This window comes from Euprymna scolopes, chromosome 15 (assembly GCF_053919585.1).
Source record: "Euprymna scolopes isolate OS-2025 chromosome 15, ASM5391958v1, whole genome shotgun sequence".
NCBI classification, from domain to species: Eukaryota; Metazoa; Mollusca; class Cephalopoda; order Sepiida; family Sepiolidae; genus Euprymna; species Euprymna scolopes.
In genome coordinates this window covers 121073068-121094759 of record NC_136496.1, presented here as the reverse complement: position 1 = coordinate 121094759, position 21692 = coordinate 121073068, and the positions used below count along the sequence as shown (strand labels likewise).

Below are 21692 nucleotides of genomic sequence, written 5' to 3'. Positions count from 1 at the left end.
AAAATCTTTGTAAAAAAATAAACAGGTTTTATAGAGACTGGAGATTTGGGGGAATTAAATAATTTATTGATATATTTACATTTCATTGTAATATTTTTAATAAAGATTTACTCTTAAAAATACATTTACTATAAAGACAAAAAAAGAAACATTAATACTTTTTTCTTTTAACTTGAAGAAGCAATTTTTTTCATTTTTACGTTTGACTCGTATTTTTTTTTTTTTTTAATATTCCCACGAAGTTTAAAAGTTTATTTCTTTACACAGACGTTTTTAGCAAACAAAGCAGCAGGGACCATTTGTAGTGTCATAATTTGAAGTACTTAAATATCACACAAATAGAGAATCAACATTTGTCGTGGCGTAATTTGTCGTGATATAATTTATGGTGCCTAAATATCACACAAGTACAGAATCAACATTGGCTGTGCCTTAATTCGCCATGCCTAAGCAGAATTCATTTGTCGTGTCTTAATTTGTTGTGTATGAACAGTAAAACCTGGTCTCGAACAATTTCTTATATCTTTTGATTATCTACGATTCCCACCCAAACGTCGCTACATAAGATCGTCTCTTTGTTGGGGTCAATTGTGTCCGTAAATTGTCGCAAAACGTATAGAACTTTAAAAACATGAAACGTTTATAGATGTTTCAATTTTTTTTTTTTTTTTTTACAGAAAGATATTTTCACAGTAAGATTGTATAAACATGTCAAAATTTAAAAACATGAAACATTTATAGAGGTTTAAGATTTTTTTTTACACAAAGATAGTTTTTTCACAGTAAGATTGTATCAAAATATAATTTTTGTTCGTCAATGTAGCAAAATATACTTTTAATATAGACGTTTTTGATTTATTTATTTATAAAAATGTATAGAATTTTTTTAATAATATTACTTTTTTGTTGTTGCTTTTTTTTTCACAATGAGTGATTTTCACTGAAACTTTTTTTGGAAAATGTTGCCATTCCATTAATTAACTCTAAAATATTGATCAATCTTTTGTTCCTGATACCGCCACATCTTGATAAACAACTTCCTATCCCTTTATTCTGCTGATAAACTTATTTTCTTTTGTGTTATATTTTTTCTTTTTTTTTCCTAACATTTTCGGAGGAATGTCGATAGTATCACAAATCTTGCAAATTGGTGGAGAAACGATATCACAAGTAGTTGTTATTAATCTTAGTCACGTGTTTCGTGGTGTTCATTTCATGTTAATTATTATATTTCGGCCATTGTGCTCTTCGGTTTCTTTTCAATGGCTTCTATCAAAAAATTTCTAACAAAAATCTCTTTGCAATTTTTCTTCAGTTTTCTAAATATAGCTCAGTTTGCCTAAAAGGACTCGAGTCTAATTCAATTTTATGAAGGGCAATCAAACCGTGATTCATGAACGTCTCTGAATAATTCAGCCTTTGAACAAAAAATACTCGGCACTTCTGCATAACAGTGACATATTAGCAACAGAGACGAGTTATCGACCCCTGTTCTTCGAAAGAGAAATGTAATCTAGCGGCCATTATATGAACCTCAAATATAAACAAGTGTTTACGATAACGCAAAAATATATAACGAAATAAATAACACAAAAATATATGAAAATCGAAAAATTTATTAAGTAAAAAATGTATCAAAATATAATTTTAATGTATTAATATAATTTCTTTTCAATGAGTGATTTAATGTATCAAAATATAATTTTAATGTATCAATATAATTTCTTTTCAATATTTAACGTATCAAAATATAATTTTAATGTATTTAATATAATTTCTTTTCAATGAGTGATTTAATGTATCAAAATATAATTTTAGTTTGTCAATGTAGCAAAACAGAATTTTAAAAACATGAAACGTTTATAGAGGTTTAATAATATTTTTTTTACAGAAAGATTTTTTTTTCACAATAAAATTGTATACACATATATCAAAATATAATTTTTGTTCGTCAATATAGCAAAATATAATTTTAATATAGAAGTTTTTATTTATTTATTTATAAAAATGTACAGAAATTTTTAATAATATTGATTTTTGTTGTTTTTTTATGAGTTATTTTCATTGAAACTTTTTTGAATTACAGTTTTTTTTCACAGTTACAAGTTCCTTTATTTGTTCAAAAAAACCCTTTCAAATTATTGTCTTTGCACGAACTTTTAGAAAGGTACGAGTTATCGACCCCTGTTCAGGTGACACACGCCCTCTAGCGGTTGTTCTTGAAACTAAAGTACACAAATAATATCACTGTCATGCAGAAATGTCAAATATTCAAACCAGTAATGCATTGTTTTCTAACAAAATTTTGATTCTCAAAGGTTACTATTTCTGCGCAGATTCTCAAAGGTTACTATTTCTGCGCAGAATTGCCATTTCTGTGTATTTTTTTTTTTTTTTTTATCTAGATCTGGGTTTTGTAAATCAAAATGTTTATGTTTTTAATCTGAGTCTTTTAGTTAAGAATTGTGACAAAACCACGTAGAGTCACACTAACCAAAAAACGCCGAAACCAACTTTCTTTCACTTTCTATTCTGTTGTGTCGTCATCTCTCACCGGCGGGATAGGACGCACAGAAATACAAAAAATAAAATAAATCAAAACTCCAAAAGAAACGCAAACTCCGACTCATTCTAAAAATATCAATTGTATTCCGAGTGTTTATGTGCGTGACACGATCGCCTCTCTTCATTCTATTGGGGTCGTGTTCCTCTGTTGACCCCCTCTTAATACCATTCAAACCACGGCCTGCCTTCAACTATGTCGAACTCGCTACTATCCTCTGCTTAAAAACTGTCCCCAACTATCGTAAACCTAAGACTGTCCGTTAATCGTCCTCAACTGTCGTAAACTGTCATAAACCGAATTCTAAAATATATGCTCGGCGGATGGCGGCGATCAGGCTGGCTTTGGTGTTGTGGGAGGTCATGTTGGTGATGTTTTCGACGTATGACCAAACGATGTAGTTCAGCGGGTTCATGTCGGGGAAGGTGGGGTAGTGAGAGAAGCGTACAAAGTCGTAGCACTCCTTCTGAAGTCAAGCCTAATTTTCTTTGAACATGAGCGTCGGTGCTGAGTCTTACCGCCACCCCAAGAATCTGCCAGCGGCTACCTGATTGCACCAGGGGATCACCACACTCTTCAGCACATCTAGGTAAACTTTAGTGTTGACTTTCAAGCCGACTTTGAAGATGTGAGGTGGCATGATGTGGCCCTCACTTGAAACCACATCAAAGACCATAACCGTGGCCGGAAACTTTATTGAGCTGGTCCCTCAAGCTCTGAACCGTCCAGATTTGCATTTTGAAGGTTCTGGCAATGACCTTATTGTCATAACTTGGATCGGTAGAAAGCATGAGTTGTACAGCGGCGCATCTCCGAGCTTGCTGGTTGAACATTGTATAACTTTCAAACATGATATAAAGCTCCTATCACTCTTGGGATTTGTGCACAACTAGCCAAATAGTAGATGGTTTGCAAAACATAAAAAAGCTGACTTTTATTAAACGGAAATGGAACCATGTTGTCTTTTCTAGGGCGACAATTTTATTGTTCCATCCTATATAATACTAATCAACGTGCAGTTTATATATTTATATGTGAAAAAATTACTCCTAAGTAAATTAACCGATCATTATGAATTTTAGAACACGGCTACTTGATACAATCGGTGCAAATGTGGGTTGTATTATTTGAATTTAGTTTTATGGAAGGCGGTAAAATAAACATTGAAACTCTTCGTGGAACGTCAGATGTCTCTGTTTTTTTATGAAAATGTTAACAAAAGTTATTGCACATAAACTCCCCAAATTTAAACTTCTTCGGAATATTCGATCGGGGATTAAGGTTGGGATATTTTAATACATTCGGTGGGGAGAGTGCGATAATATGAACAAACCTTCCATTTGAAAGTTCAATTGTATCAGATTTGCATCGGATTTGATCAATAGTGACGAGTTGAGAAAGATCTCCTTCGTTTCTTTCTTTCCTTTTGTTATTTTTTACTGATTGATGCGCTTTCTTCGAAGGGAGTCACCACTTATGAAGGCCAGAAATCACTCGAGGATAAGGGTTAATGAGTGTATGGTGGTCACCGCGACAAAAGTATAGTAATCGTTAGTGACTGAAATTGAGTATAATTTGATTATTTAAAGGGCCAGTTCAACAAGAACTTGTTTACATTAAACTTGAAGACGAGCATGCTGTAATCAGCTGGTCAGCAGGCTAGCGGAACAGAGTTCCACAGGTAGACAGCTGTAGGACAGAAGCTTTATGCTCAAATAGGGAGAGGGGGAAATTATTGATAGTGGTTGTATGTAGACGGGAGTTTTTTGTGAATGTTTAGCGAGGAAGCATAGATTGAAGCTCAGACGAGCACTTACCACGAAAATAACGATAGAGCAGAGAAAAATACGCAATGTCACCTATATGTGAAAGAGGCTGCAGTGAGGAGAAAGGGGTGTCCTTTACTTGGTTAATGAAGCCGGTTGTGAACTCTGTCAAGGCAGGGTAGAGTAATTCGAACAGCTTCTACCTAAATGTGGTAACGGTACTCCATTTTAGGACGTATCTGTTTTTATATTTTGCTTTTCTTTTCTTTTCTTTTCACAACTTTCGGTGCTAATGAATTAGAGTGGTATCAATTTGAAAGATGAATTTGGAACATTTAATTGAAAAATGCGTTGAAAGCCAACGTTTTATCTTCGTATGCATTAACTAGAACTAAATCTTAAGAATAAAATTTCAATATATTTAAAATCACTGAGATTGGAAAAAATTGTAATCTTAAAAATATCATTAATAATTCATGTGCGCGACGAAAACAAAGATGAACGCTGGATTTGAGACTATTTTTCGATTGTGTAGGATTTTTGCGTCACAAATTCGTCTGAAAAACTGATACCAGTCTAATGCACTAGCACCCAACTTTCCAGTTTGAGACATTTTCTTTCTTATTTCTTCTTCCTGCTTGGCAAAATGGGCCGTTTTTTATGTTAATATGAATACTAGGAGAATATTAGCGAAGCAAAATATTGTGGCATCATATTTGATAGCGGGTATACATTCAATTAAATATTTTTCTATAAATTATAAACCATCTAAAATTATCAATAATAATTATAATATATATAATAATATATAATAATTATATAATATTAAATACAATTATTATTGTATGGAATATATGTAATTAATAAAAAGAAAACATAATAAAAAAATAATTAATGGTGTTGTTGTTGATTGTTAACAGTTATCAGCGCCTTTTTTTTATTTTAGAATGGTGCTGTGTTTTTGGAAAGTCGCCAAACCCAGGTAGATGCTGTGTTTCAATGTCGTCTTATGATCACTGGAGAAAGTCAATTTATGCCCTAACTAAATGAATTGGGTGAACTGTTTGATGGGTTTATTGTGAATAGTCATGTCTTAATGTAATTGCGAAAACTGCCCATTAATCAATAACTGTTTAACGGTTAATGTTAAATAATAATATTAATAATGAAGAGAAAGCAATTGTGGGGCTAATTGCATGGGTAAATATAATTATTATATGATGACAATAACGGGTGAAAAAAAGGGGTTCAACGTCGTCCAAATAATTAAGGGAGCAACAAAAAGATGAACTTTTGTAGACAATTTCTTTATCTTAAAAGTATCTCCTTGCAAAATAAAGAGTCATCATGAGTCACATCTTCTGCTTCGTGCGAATTGCGAATCCACGTGATTTATTTTTCGCCATTTTTTTTCTGGTCTCTTAAGAGATATCCAATCAAAATTATTTTATCTCCTCCTTCTACTTCTCCTTGGCCTTTCTCTTCCTCTTTTGCCTTCTAACATACCCTCAAAGCATAACTTTGACTGACCAGTGGTTAATCTTTTAACATGGCCAAAAAGTTTAAGGGTTTTGCTTTGATTTTATCAAATAGAGGGGGGTAGTTTGGCGAAGTGTGGATATTTTTTTCGATCAGGCGATGTCCCGTAACGAAATCAGTTACCATATTTTGAAACACCTCAATTCGATTGGCTAGTTGTTTAGCCCATGTGGTACAATCAAGACCCTATGAACTACTGAGAGAACATGGATTAAATAAATTTTTACTTTAACAGTTATGGGCGCCCTTTTTGATTTTAGAATGGTGCTGTGTTTTTGGAAAACCACCAAACCCAGGCTGATTTAGTGTTTTTTCAATATCGTTTCGTGATCACTGGAGAAAGTCAATTTATGTCCTAAATAAATAAATTAGGTGACATGTTTGATGGTTTTATTGTGAATGTTTAGGTTAAACTGTGATTTATCTGCATACAAAAATTTTGTTTTCTCTAAGATTATTTTTAAGCCTATCTTCTTTTGCATTCTTTGCTAATACGTTAACAACCCCCTTAAATTTATGTGTGCATTCATTAATAAGGGTGATGTCATCAGTGTAGGAGAGGTTGGAGAGGATTTGTCCACTTATAGAAACCCCGCTTTGACAAGTCCTCTTTTGTCTTAAGCATAACAGCATCCAGTACAACACAGAACAGGATTGCTGAAAGCATGTCTACTTGCTTGATGCGGTACTTCTGTCAAAACATTAGCCAGGAACAGTCGAGAGATCGAAAGCAGCTTTTAGTTTCAGAAATAAGAATATTCACCCACTAGATATTACTAGTAAACAATAACCCACTGAAGATTTACCTTCAATCTGTTGCTAAGATTGTTGAAAAGCGGTTGGATCATTCCACCACTCCAGAAAGTAGTTGATTACTATGCAGTCCTCTATTTATATGAGTCAGATACACATTAAGATGAAATACTTCTGCCATATCTGAGGAGTTTTTTTTGTTTTTTTTTACACAGTGATCACCACTTATCAAGGCCCGGAAGCCACTCAGGGATAAGGGTTATTGCAAGTACATTACCTTAGTGTGGAGCTTTGATGAAGTGTTTACTTAAGGGGGCGATTCATTAGGAATTTGTTAACATTGGACTTGAAGACATCCAAGTTGTAGTTCGAAGGGAAGCAGGCAGACGGAACAGAGTTCCACAGGCGTGCAGTTCTAAGAAAGAAGCTTTGTTCATGGAATCCGCGTTTTGATTTAGGCACAGATATAGAGTGGGGGAAATTTTTCACAGTGGATTCAGCTAGACGGGTGTTTTTCGTGAAAGATTGGCGAGGGGGGGACCAGAGATTGGAGTTCAGACGAGCATCTGCCATGGAAATAACGATAAAACAAGGATAGGCTCGCAACGTCTCTTCTGTGGGAGAGAGGCTGCAGGGAAGAGAAAAGGGCATCCCCCACTAAGCCACGAAGTCTATTTTGTACTCTGTCAAGGCAGGATAGGCTGTTTTTAGCAGCTCCTTCCCAGATATGGCAACAGTATTCCATCCTTGGACGTACTTGGCTTTTATATAGATAGAGAATTGCATCAGTAGTGAGATATCTTCTGGAGCGGTAGAAGGATCCCACCATCTTTCCAGCGACCTTGGCAACAGATTTGATGTACGTGCTCCATTTCAGATCAGGAGTACTTTTTCTTGCCACAAGAGTGTACAAAATCGACTTTCCAATCAGGTGATAGGGGGGGGGTAATTGAATTTGCAATTGCTTAAATTAAAAAAAAAAGATAATGAATGAAAATTAGATAAGAAAACTGGTGAAAAGACTAAGTGATTAATTAGTCTCCAGTCACATTGGCGCCCACTTCAATTTCGGATCGTTTTTTTTTTGTTTTGTTTTTTTTTTACCGAACTATTTCAGCAGACAATTCTCTGAACGTCACTAGAATCCAGACTGTAAATGAGAAGATGAGCTCAACACGTTACACTTTCAAAAATATTTTTTCTGATGAATTTATAAATAACTTAATAGACTTTTAAATGCATGGAATATTTTCTTTATTCATACAATTTGAATTGATATTCGTAAATTCACTGATACGAAGATGTGATTAAGTCCCTTCTATTTAAAATTTCGCGCCACCGTGAAAATTACACATCGTCCCAGACTGAAAACAAACGTCAATAACAACGGAAGTATCTTTTCCTCTCTCCACAAAGGGCTGACTTCGCGGGGTTAATACCACCAGAAAAATGAAGAGAAAAAAAACAACAAAAACAAAAAAAAATAGCAGTCTTCTTTGAAACAGTGCCTTACACTGAAAGTCTAGAAAAAAAAAGAAAAAAAATTGATTTTAATCATTTAATAAAACATTTTAACATTATTTGATTTTCTAATGTTATCAACTTAACCTTACGACATAATGTTTGCAAAGATGTGACCAAATTCCTTTTATGATACTCTTTTCTTTTTAATATCTTGTTTTTGCCCGATAACCGATTTAAGCCAATATATATATATATATATATATATATATATATATATATATATATATATATATATACATATATGTATATATATATATACATATATATATATGTATATATATATATATATATATATATATATATATATATATATATATATATATATATATATTACAATAAGTTTACCAAGGTAATCAAAATGGTAAACTTAAAATATATTATAAATATTAAAGAGTTAATATTTACAAGTAAAGTAATCTCAACCAGATGTAAAAGCTCAATAAAACCGAAAAGGAAATAGAGTTTATAATATGAACAAATGATTAATAAAAAGAGTTAAAAACATATTTAAACTTTCTAAATTTTTTCGAAGGAATTCTGCCTTTTGGATCATTTTGGACCATTTGGAACTTACCTGTTGGATTGGAAATTTTTAATTCGACCGTGTTTGGATTTTACCATTCTTGGATTTTTTACCCTTCACTTGACTATCCATTCATGTGAAATCTTTTTATCATTTTTTCTTTTACCTCCTATTCCCCTTACCTCACCCTTTTTTAACCAAATAAGATCTGTGACTTACTTGTGGTTTCATTAAATACTTTTACATGCAAAATCCGATTCCGCACTTTTCTAATTCCTGCCCTCTGATGAGAAGGAGAGTATTTCTTCGAAACTCCGCGGATTAAGGACTAGCCACTTATCTTGTGCTTCCTTTTTAAAATTAAATATGTTTTTAACTCTTTTTCAAAATGTTTTTTAACATGTTTTATTAATCATTTGTTCATATATATATATATATATATATATATATATATATATATATATATATATATATATATATATCAGAATAGGGAAATACAATAAATCTACTGGTGTGCCAATCCAGTGATTACCGGTCTTACAAAATATTATTGGATGTAATATTTTATATAAGACTAAAATTGCTCAATATACTAAATAGAGCAAATAAATCATAATTTAGAAATTTTATTGTATGCAAAACAAAGGATACAATATAGTAAAATATAGTAAAATATTTTACTATTTTAATATATTTTACTATAATACTTTTTCTTGCATACAATAAAATTTCTATATTTGAAATTTAACTTTTTCAAATTACAAATTTAAAATTCCTAAATTATGATATGTATGTGTGAGTTCTTACTTGAGTAATACCACATAGTGAATTCTATAGAAGAAATGTTAAACAAAAGTTTGATGTTATACAAAACTGTCTACATAGAAATAAATTCCTATTATCACGCCTAGGACCTGATTAAAATAACATGTATATAAAAATAATAATTAAAGAATATGTTGCGAGTGAAATGTAAGTGTTGTAAGCGAATTTTAAATTTAATACGAGGAATTTAGGATGGTGCAATAGATAAATTAATAGGTCGTTAACTTAACATAAAGAAAATAAACTAAATATAACCTACATAAGGGAAATAGAATTAAATTAAAATTTAATGAGTGTTATAGGCAATAAACTAACACCTGGGAGACTTCAATAGAACAAAAAAGAAATCAAATATTAATTAATTTAAAAATATTGAGATGAATTGATTATCATGGATTAAAATAGACTAAATCAGAAAATAAGTTTAAAATAAACTAAGAAAGAAATTTTACTTAGATTACTATTAAAAAAATAATGTGAGAACTACAAGTTTCAAACTTAGCATTGGGTATTAATAAAGACAAAAATCAATATAGTGAATTAAAAATATAAAGGAATTTCAATAAAATCATTAATCGATAAATGTGGACAAAATCGAGTTATGTCCCTTACACTGTCTGAATATACTGAATGATACGGGAATAGTAAAAAATGTTAAAATAAAAATAGCATGTTTATATTAAGATAAGGTTGCAAATGATGGATTTAACATTTAAATTTATTACATAACCAGTATGAGGTGAAAATAAATATTTACTAAAATTATTTAAATAAACCTTTTAATTTATAGTTTTTATTAAGAAATAACAAATAAAAAAGGAAAACAGGTATCTAACAACATGCAAATAAATATTTATACGGTACTAAGGCAAATTGAGAAATGAATAGTTGGACATATAAATAGAGACTAAAATTTGGAAGGTGTAGTTTAGGAGTTGGAAGTAAATCAATAAATCAGCGGCCACCTGATTGCACAAGGCGATCACCTCACTCTTCAGCACATCCAGATGTGCTTTAATGTTGATTTTCAAGCCGACTTCGAAGATGTAAGTTGGTATAATGTGGCCCTCACTTGAAACTACGCCAAACGACCAGAACCGTGGCCGAAAACTTTGTTTTCATCACCCTAGGCATGTCCTTGTTATTCGTGGCAATCCAGCGATTCATTTTGAGGATGCTTACAATGGTCCGGTGGTCATAATTTGTATCCGTAGAGAGCATGAGTTGTACAGCGGCCCACCACTGATCTTGCTCGTTGAACATTATGTCACTTTCAGACATGACAGAAGACTCCTATCGCTCTTGGGATTTGTACACAACTGGCCAACTAGTAGATGGTCTGCAATAAAAAAAAACGGTTTTAATCCAACGGAAATGGAATCACGTCGTCTTATCTAGGGCGACAATTTTATTATTCCATCCTGTTTATAAAGAAAATTCATCAAAAGCAACGATAAAAATAACAGTACGTAGGACAATTATTAGTAAAACCTGAAGTGTAATAGAAATAGCCAGATAGTATTGAGAACGTTAATAATTAAAAGAAAAATTTCCATTGTAGAACTCGTGCACTTTATCCACCGCAAAACAACTGTCTAACAAAAGGCATAGTTTACTATGCCTTACCACAAAACATATTAAATATGAATTTTTCTAGAATTGAAAACCAGGTATAACAACCATATAATCACATTCAATATTTTAAAAAAAAACGCCTACTCAAAACAGCACTATCGAACAATTACTAGGAACTCAACGAAAGCGGCTGATCGTCAAGTGCAAATAGTACAGTAGGACAGTACATTTAGATATTTAGACGAGTCATATAGATTGTGTTTAAAAGAGAAACTTGAAATATTCAGTTTTAAAAATTAAACTGCAGAAATGAAATAACTATAAACTATAGACATACAATAAACTTTACTTTAAAATAACCATATACAAAACAAAACCATATATCTAACAGAGGAATAAACTAGATAGTATAGAGAAAGGTCGAAGGATAAAAGAAGGTGGCTAAAGTCTGGGGGTACACCTCTTGTACTAAATATATCTAACTGTCAACTATGAAAGATCACTGAAAATGGCATTCATAGGTACTTAATTTCATTCTATTTACGTGTTAGTTGCTGAAAGCCTAGAGAAAACATGTTAGACTACTAAGACAAAGGTGGATTTGAATCTCCCGAACGTACACCGATAATTAAACAACATAAAACACTTATAACTTTAGGCAAGAAATTGTTGATATTTATTTAAAAATATTGTATATATATTTCTTTCTTTTTTTAACCTTTAAAGCTGTACGAAAAACATTTAGTCTCAAGTCCTTTGTTAGTCCTTACCAGTCACTGTATGAGTTTACAGCCAAGAATTTACGTTAGTTAATTATTATTTAAGGAATCATCAGTTGTTTACCATGTAAAAATGTTTCAGGTGTATAAACAAAACATCTCATTCCATGGCTTCCCAGTTGTGTTCATCAAGCACAACCTCCCTTAGAAGTAAGATTGAAAAACTATATATATATATATATATATATATATATATATATATATATATATATATATATATATATATATAGTTTTTATTTTATATATATATATATATATATATATATATATATATATATATATATATATATATATATATGTCTGTGTGTCTGTGTACATTTTCCTACGCAATAATTCTGTCAATTTTCAAAAACGAAATTTGATATACAGATTTGGGAAAATCAATGTGATTGGTTTTCGGCCAGAAATTTGGCTGTTAAGGAGTCAAAGTTCAACGATTTGACCTTTGAGGTTCCTTGGATATGAATCTAACTTAATAACTTGATTTGAGCCTAAAGCAATAAATGTTAAGGTGTCATAATAGGGGTCAAAGTTTTAAAAAATTTGATCTCTGCAGTCTCTACCAAAAAACTCAGACAATTTCTGGTCTAAACATTTGAAATTTTACATAAAGAGTATTCAGAGATAGGGCAAGCTTTTTAATCGGTTTGTGTCGAAAATGTGAGCTACCAATATATAAATGTATGTATGTATGTATGTATGTTTGCATGTCTGCCTAAAACTTTCGACAGAGGCGACGGATTTTCACAAGATCATATCGTTTTGAAGCTCGACCATTCAGACAACAAATATCGAAGAATTGGCTAAAAACATTTATTTTTTTGCCCTCAACTGGTCACTTTTCAACAGAGAGGGGTCGCTTTTTTCGCCGATATTTTCGAAAGCTATCCCCTCTTTTCGATTGTCTAGCCTTAATTTAAACCTACGTCACTTCCGGTTTGGCAGTGGTCGTAACAGCAAAGACGTCATGTTTTCCCCCGTTCTTTTCCCCCTTTGCGGTACGGGTTCGAGCCTGCCTTCCTACTACCACTTTTTTTTTTTGCTCAACACACACCTCCAAACACCCGGGCAACACTGGGCTGAAATGCTAGTCTATATATCTATAAAAGTGAACGATTCTGTGTATCTGTATGGCTGTATGTCTGTGTGTGTACATTTCCATACGCAATAACTCTGTCAATTTTAAGTCTACAGACTTGAAATTTGATATACAGGGTACTGAGATTTGGTAAAATCTTAGTAATCCGTTTTCGGCCAGAAATTTGGATGTTAAAGGATCAAAGTTCAACGATTTGACTTTTGAGAACTCTACCAAACTCCTCCGATAATTTGGGGTCTAAACACTTGAAATTTTAGATATAGGTTCCTTGGACATGAATCTAACTTAATAACTTGATTCCAGCTCAAAACAATAAATGTTAAGGGGTCTTAATAGGGGTCTCTACCAAATTACTCAGACAATTTCTGGTCTAAACATTTGAAATTTTACACAAAGATATTTAGAGATAGGGCAAGCTTTTTAATCGGCTTGGATCGAAAAATTTTCTTTACTAATATATAAATGTATGTATGTATGTATGTATGTCTGCTTAAAACTTTCGACGGAGGCGACGGATTTTTATAAGATTAGTATCGTTTTGAAGCTCGACCTTTCAGACGACAATATCGAAAAATTGGCTAAAAACATTAATATCTTCACCTTCAACTGGGCACTTTTCTACAGGGGGTCACTTTTTTTTTGTTACACAAACAAATGAATTCACCCATGGTATTGGTTCTGTCACAGGAGATATGATTCATTGGCTACTAAGGAATCCGATTCCATTTTTAACTTCTCTTTGAGAGCTATCGGTACTTCTGGATCCACATGAATGGTATATTCACCAGGTAGACAACCAATAGAATCAAAAACATTAAAAAATTCTTGAATGATTTTTTTCTTTCGTTTAAATTTCCTTTACAACTTGATCTTAACATTGGAACTGGTTTTGTATTTTGCAGGCATTCTTTTGTACCCGATGTTTTCTTGTAGCTGTAGCGACTGATTTTACTGCTAAGTTTGGAGTCATTAACTCTGACTCCCGTGATGTTTATAGTACTATCAATATTGGCCCTTTTGAATTTACAACACGGAATGTTGGACCAACAAATCTGTAGCAGAATCTTACCTCTAGCCTACAGGTTCCTTCTGGACAAATTGTTGTTCTGCCGAAAATAATTAACCGTATTGCTATCGCTCTGAGTGGTCCTTCATGTAGTTTTTTATATACTTCCTTGAGCAAAAAGGTTGCTCACAGCACCTGTATCGATCTTCGCATTGACGTCTATCTGCATTTGTCTGTTGTTAATTTATAACTTGGCATATGCTTCTGTAATAGGTGATGGCAACTGCTAAACAGTGTGGAAAATATATCTTTACTCAAACTATTAGCATTAATATCGTTTTGTGATGTTATGTGAATATTCCTGTTTTTATGCCATAGTGAATGTTTCCCTCTTTTACTTGCTTGTTTTTTATATCTTCCATCTTGGAATGGCAAATAAAATGTCCGGTTTTTTGTTGCATATTATGCATGATTTTCCGTTTTCTAGGCAATCACCTCGGGATGTCTTTTGCCACAATATCCACACTGTGTTGGCTTTTTTATTATTCTTAGCCTGAATTGCATGCATACTTCTTTCTTCTAATGGAATGTATATAGCTTTAAGTTGTTTGAAAGTCAACTCCTCTGTCTCTTTTGCTCAGATTATTACCTTCTTTAAACAAGAATTTCTGCGTTGACTTTTGATAAATGCCGATTATGAAGAAATCGACTATAAAGATGTCTTCCACCATTTGGTCATATTCACACTGTTTGACTATTTGGCGTTTCAAGAATGTGTCGATTCATCTGAATTTTATTTACAGTACAGCAATCCGTGTCTTGTGACACGAAAATTAGATCTTGTCTGTCTAAAGTATTTAATTTAGGGTTCGATGGTCCTTTCTACTTCATGCCGAAAAACAAATGTGTCACTTGTTTTTATCCTTCGACACGGACCCATAATAAAAGACATCTAAGTTTGACTTCGTCGTCAACGGTTACATAGTTGTTCTGGGCAATGCCAAGTTAATGTGACGATTACCATTATGATCGTTATTGGTATTTGTAAATAGAAACAGAAAGAATATTATCAAAACGAAATAAATATGTAAAGATAAATTTATTTATGTTAAAATGATTTCCAAAAATGTGAACTTGGTGAACAGAATGTTAACTAACACAAACTAAATACGTGACGAAGGTGGATCATCCGATTTGTGTCTTTGGTCACGTGGAGTTAATGACGTAACGAAATAGTTTGAAAAAAATACATGTAATCAGTTAGTTAGGAGTAAGTCAGAAAGTTTCGAGTTGGGGGAGAATGGACGAATGAGTCCACGGAAATATTCCAGTGGAGACACCAGAAAAATGTAGAGATGAAACGTGCCGACTCCGAGAAAAGTGATCACCCATAGAAACGAATAAAAGCCATATAAAAGCATAACTCGTTGTTATGGGTTTTTCTTGGAGGAAAGTGTCTTCCATTAAGTGTCAGTGTTTATGTTAAAAATATTTCGATAACTAAGAAAGAGATGTTTGAATAACAGAATAATGTTATTGAAGCAAAAAAAATTATTTAAAGATAAAATTATTTGCATTAAAATATTTGTCAAAAATGTTAACTTGGTCAAAATGTAAACTAACATAAACAAAATACGTGACGAAGAAGGATCATCCGATTTGTGTCTTTGGTCACGTGAGGTTAATGGCGTAACGAGATAATTTGAAAAAATACGTGTAATCATTTCGTTAGGAGTTAAGAGAGTTTCGAACTAACGAGTTGTGGAAGAACGGACGAAAAAGTCCACGGAAACATTCCAGTGGACACACTAGAAAAATGTAGAGACACAACGTGCCGGCTTCGATAAAAGAGATCGTCCATAAAAACGAATAAAGACATATAAAAACATAGCTTGTTGTTATGGGTTTCCTTTGGATGGGAAGTGTTCTTGGTTACATGACTTCGCGACAAAAACAACCGCCGGGAAAAAGAACTATACAAAAAAGAATGTTTGTGTAATTGAATAAGTATATCCACCCGCTTTCCTAAGTCTGAACATCACACGTTATTTAGATGAGCACTTTATATACACAGAAGTATATAACATATACGTTAAGATCATCTATACAATAAGTACAAGACAAGAGGAACATTAGAACAACTAGATGATACAAAAACCAACACACATACAAGACACAGTATAAACAGACTGCAACGTTATTTAGATGCACTATTTATAAACACACAAGTATATAATAGATACGTTTTAGATCATTTATACAATACATAGAAGAGACGTTGCGAGCCTATCCTTGTTTTATCGTTATTTCCATAAAAGGTGCTCGTCTGAACTCCAATCTCTGGTCCCACTCGCCAATCTTTCACGAAAAACACCTGTCTAGCTGAATCCACTGTGAAAAATTTCCCCCACTCTATATGTGTGCCTAAATCAAAACGAATAAAGACATATAAAAACATATATATATATATATATATATTAATATATATATATGTATGTATATATATGTATGTATGTATATATATGTATGTATGTATGTATGTATGTATATATATATATATTAACATACGATATATAGCATATTTGTATCTTTAAATACATCATTTTCCTTAAGGCCCTGTCGGTGGGGCATTAGAATACGCCGACTGCCCCCCTGCAGAGGGTAAAAGTCCCTCAATGGGGGTCCTGGATATGACCTTAAACTATATCCAGTGGTAAGGCCCCAGCTTTTGGGCTTTGGGGAGTGTGGAGCCACTCTTTAATTAGCATTGCTCCCAGGTCCACTCTGACCCAGAGTGTTAATACCTGTTAGAGTCCCAACTATGGGTTAAATAGAAACCGACGTGAAAACAACAAATATATTCTATTAAAAAAAAATTTCATCAAAATCTTTGGATTCGGCATTAAATAACCCGAAAAGGGTTGATATGCCGTAAAACAAAAAAAAACAACCAACCAACCATCATTTTCCTTAATATTTTGGGTAATAGTCTTATATGTAGAATAATTGATAAATATATTGTACTACGTAATAATTGATAAATATATTGTACTACGTAATAATTGATAAATATATTGTACTACGTAATAATTGATAAATATATTGTACTACGTAATAATTGATAAATATATTGTACTACGTAATAATTGATAAATATATTGTACTACGTAATAATTGATAAATATATTTACTACGTAATAATTGATAAATATATCGTACTACGTAATAATTGATAAATATATTGTACTACGTAATAATTGATAAATATATCGTACTACGTAATAATTGATAAATATATTGTACTACGTAATAATTGATAAATATATTGTACTACGTAATAATTGATAAATATATTGTACTACGTAATAATTGATAAATATATTGTACTACGTAATAATTGATAAATATATCGTACTACGTAATAATTGATAAATATATTGTACTATGTAATAATTGATAAATATATTGTACTACGTAATAATTGATAAATATATTGTACTACGTAATAATTGATAAATATATTGTACTACGTAATAATTGATAAATATATTGTACGACGTAATAATTGATAAATATATTGTACTACGTAATAATTGATAAATTGTTATATTCCTAAATACTTAGGAAATAAAGACAAACGTGAGTTACACCGAGTGGTATGTGTAATGGGGTTTATTTATAATACAGAAACGTAAGGCTGCTCGCCTAAGGTAAATAGAAGTACATAGTAACAAGTATGGGGAAGAAAGTCTGATAATCAACACGTAAGACTATCCGTCTTACTGCGACTGCTTGTCTGCCGCTGTCTGCCGCTGTCTGCCAAACAGTCCAATATATATATACAGTTTGTAACCGGTGTATAGCCAGTTATGTTCCTTCACAACACCTCCCCCTGAAGCTGAAATCTTCCTGATTTTAGCTTAAATACCTCTTCCTTTTAGGGTCAGGGCTTAATCTCCTGGTAACTTTTCTCTTTCTTGCGCTTTTCCTTCTGGTCCGCGTTACCCGGGGTAAAGGTTTCTGTCCAGCCCGTATGGTCGGTTCAGGCGAAATATTCATTGTTTGCGGTACACACGCTGGTTTTGGTATATCAAAAATATCGCACAATGTTTCCATTGGTGTCTCTTCCACATTTGGAGACAGTCTGGGACGTATTTGATTTCTGTGTCTTTTGCAGACAAAACTTAATCCTTGGATGGTATAGACCATGCTCCCAATCCTTTTTTTGATAATACCTTCAACCCACTGATTTCGTCCATTTTGAAAATTTTTGAAATATACATTTTCACCTGGGGAGAAGCACTTGGTATTAAGGTTTTCTTTTTTGAAAACTTTCTTTTTCTCTGGTAGCAGCCTATCGAAGACAGATCTTATCTTTCTTGCAAACATTAGCTCAGCCGGGGAAGAATTGACATTATTATTATTAGGATTTGGTGTCACCCTGTAAATTGCTAAAAATGTTTGAATACATTGTTCGTCTGTGTCCGTAGTAAGATTTTTCTTAAGTGCCCTTTTAAACGTATCTACAAATTTTTCGGCCAACCCATTCGATCGTGGATGGTACACAGGTGTTGTCATATGTAGAATATTTAGTGAGTCACAGAATTCTTTGAATTCATGAGCAGTAAATGCTGTTCCATTATCGCTCACTAAGGTTTTTGGCACTCCAAAACGGCTAAAAATTTCATTAAGCGCACTCACAGTGTTTTTTGCTGTTGGATGTCTAAACTTAAATATTTCTGGCCATTTTGAAAAAGAATCTACAATAATCAAGTAAAAATAACCATTTATAGGTCCCGCATAATCAATATGCAGACGTGACCAGGGTAGGTCCGTCTTTGGCCATGGCGTCGTTTTTACTGGAGGATCTCGAGCTGCTAATTGACATCCTCTGCATGTCTTGACACATTTTTCAACTTCCTTGTCCATACCAGGCCAGTACACATATCCTCTCATAAGGGATTTCATTCTCGAAATGCCCGGATGACCTGTATGAAATTCCTTCAGAATTTTCCTCCGTAACGTTAGTGGAATTACGATCCTCTCACCATACATGAGCACATCTTCACAGATGGAAAAAGGCGTTGTTTGATCTACCTTTTTATTTTTTTTTATCCATCCCAATTGATTTTTCATTTTCTTAATGAAAATGTCATTTACTGCCTCTTTTTTTATTTTTTCGAAAGTTACCGGAAGTTCACGTATCATATTACACATTGAACTTGTACATTCACTTTCGTCTTTAAGCGCAGCAATTACCGTTTCTTCGAAACTTTCGCTTCTTTTAGGGATCAACCGTGATAATGCATCTGCGTGTCCTAACTTTTTTGAGGATACATGTTCCATCTTAAACTGATAGTTTAAGAGGGTTACAGCCCATCGCTGTAATCGATTCGCAGTATGTGTGGGAATGCCTTTCTTTGATCCAAATATGGTAAGTAGGGGTTTATGGTCGGTTTGCAAAATAAAAGATCGTCCATGGAGAAATCGATTGTACTTTGTAATTCCAAATATTATCGACAGCGCCTCTTTTTCAATTTGGCTGTAATTTTTCTCCGCTGCAACCAACGTTCTTGAAGCATGGGCGATAGCTTTTGTCCTACCATCCTCATACTTGTGAAGTAATACAGCGCCAACACCGTAATCACTGGCGTCCGTTGCTAGTATTAGTTCCTTTTCTGGATTGAAATGTGCCAATGCTAAGTCTGACAGTAGACATCTTTTGATATTTTGGAAAGCAGATTCACATTCCTTATTCCAGTTCCATTTAACACCCTTTTTCAGTAACTCGTTAAGAGGAGCTCTTAAATTATGTATGTTAGGGATGTAAATTGCATAGTATTGAACTAATCCCAAAAACGATTTTAATTTTGTCACTGAATCTGGAGCAGGCATCTTTTCAATTGCTTCAGTCCTTTGTGGATCCGGTCTTCGACCCTCTTTGTCGATTATTTGACCTAGATATTTAATTTTTTTCATAAAAAAATCGCATTTTTCTGGGCTCAATTTAAAACCAAATTCCTGTATTCTTTTGAATACTTCTTTTACATGCTTCTTATGATCTTGCAAATTTTCACTTTTAATTAGGATATCGTCAAGGTAGGCCATTGAAAATTCCAACCCTGCCAGCATCGTGTCCATAATTTGCTGGAAAATAGCAGGAGCAACCTTTAATCCAAAAGGAAGCCTCTTTAGCTTAAAAATGCCCTTATGAGTATTTATGCCTAAGTATTTGGAGCATTCATCGCTGATCTTAATTTGCAAGTAAGCATCTGAGAGGTCTATCTTAGAAAAAAATTTTCCTCCGTTAAGCTTAGAGAACAGATCTTCTGCGGACGGAAGGGGATAATTATGGTCCAATAGACAGTCATTTAAACCCGTTGAAAAATCTCCACAGACCCTTATTCTGTTATTTTTTTTCTTTACATACACGGTTGGACTTGCCCAATCTGTGTGGTTAACTTTTTCAATGACTTCCAGCTGTTGAAGTCTATCCAACTCTTTTTCGATTGCGTCCATCGCTGAAAAAGGCACATTCCTTTTAGGTTTGAATACTGGAGTGGCATTTTTCTTTAATTCAAATTTTGCCTCTGTCTTAATACAGAGTCCTAGTCCTTCGGCAAAAACATTGGGAAATTCAGTTTTCAAATCCTTCAGGAAGTCTTCCCTTTGGTTTGCTTTTTCTGCAGTTAAAACGTTACAAAACGAATTTATGGGTTTCTCCCATAAATTAAACAGGACAATCCAATCTACCCCAAACAGGCATGTATTCTTTCCTGGTACGACGTACACTTTGGATTTATGAGTCTGGTTAGCGAATGTCACTTTGCATTTTAATTCTCCCTTGAACTCTAATCTTTTGCCGCACACACTTCTCGCCGTCTTTCTGGTTTTCGCTAATTCAGGTCGACCTATCCTTTTCCATATATCTTCATTTATAATACTAATATCTGCACCGCTATCCAGAAGCAATGTAACCAGATGTCCATTTATCCGAACATCAACATATTTCCGTCTTTCGCAGCTTTTTTCTTTATTCATGCGAAGCGTATTTACATTATCGGTCCCTTGTCTTTTCTTCTGGGCACAGTATGTTCCCTTGTGACCTCTGAGACCACATTCATAACATATTTTGTTCCTAAACCAGCAGGTCTTATTGTTGTGTCTTAAACTACCACAACATTTACACTTTAGCTTTGGGTCTTTGTATCCTTTAAGGATCCTGTGTTCTTGGAACCTGGACTTTCTTGTGGTCCCTTGCCTTTTTACTTGCTGCACCTTAAAAATATTTTTCTCTTCAATGCGAGTGTTGTCTTTCTTTATGTTAATCAGACGTTGACACTCTTCAGTGACTTTTTGCAATGTTATGTTAGGATCCGCCTCCATAATTGTTAGGATCCGTGAACGTATATCTTTGTCCCTTGGTGCTGTGAGACCTTGTACAAAGATTAAACATTTAAATTGGTCTGCGGAAATTTCATTCAATTTAAATGATTCGCATAAACAGTTCACAGTGCAAGCATATTCTAGATAGTCTTCAGCTTCTGCCTTCTGAATGTTCAAACATTTGTATCTAGAGTGAAATAGGCTATCCCTTTTATCAAATATTTTCGACAAGGTACTAATTGTTTCCTCGAACGAAACCTCCTCCGGTTTTTTTGGTAGAATTAGATTTGCATACTTGGTGTTTTCATCAGTACCCAGTTTTTGTAGTAGCAGGGTAACTTTTTCCTCATCGGT

At 33.3% G+C, this 21692-nt stretch overlaps 1 protein-coding gene across 4 annotated transcripts in view; it reads right to left on the bottom strand.

Moving 5' to 3' along the window:
* Positions 1 to 7928: 7928 nt before the first annotated feature.
* LOC145294099 (protein CFAP20DC-like) overlaps positions 7929 to 21692 on the bottom strand; it is a 136415-nt gene continuing 122651 nt past the window's right edge. For all 4 annotated transcript variants that reach the window (XM_080141167.1, XM_080141171.1, XM_080141170.1 and 1 more), the window contains one exon: positions 7929 to 8143. In XM_080141167.1, coding sequence (XP_079997293.1) covers positions 7944 to 8143 — 200 coding nt within the window. In that variant the 3' untranslated portion in view covers positions 7929 to 7943. The remainder of the gene's footprint in view (positions 8144 to 21692) is intronic.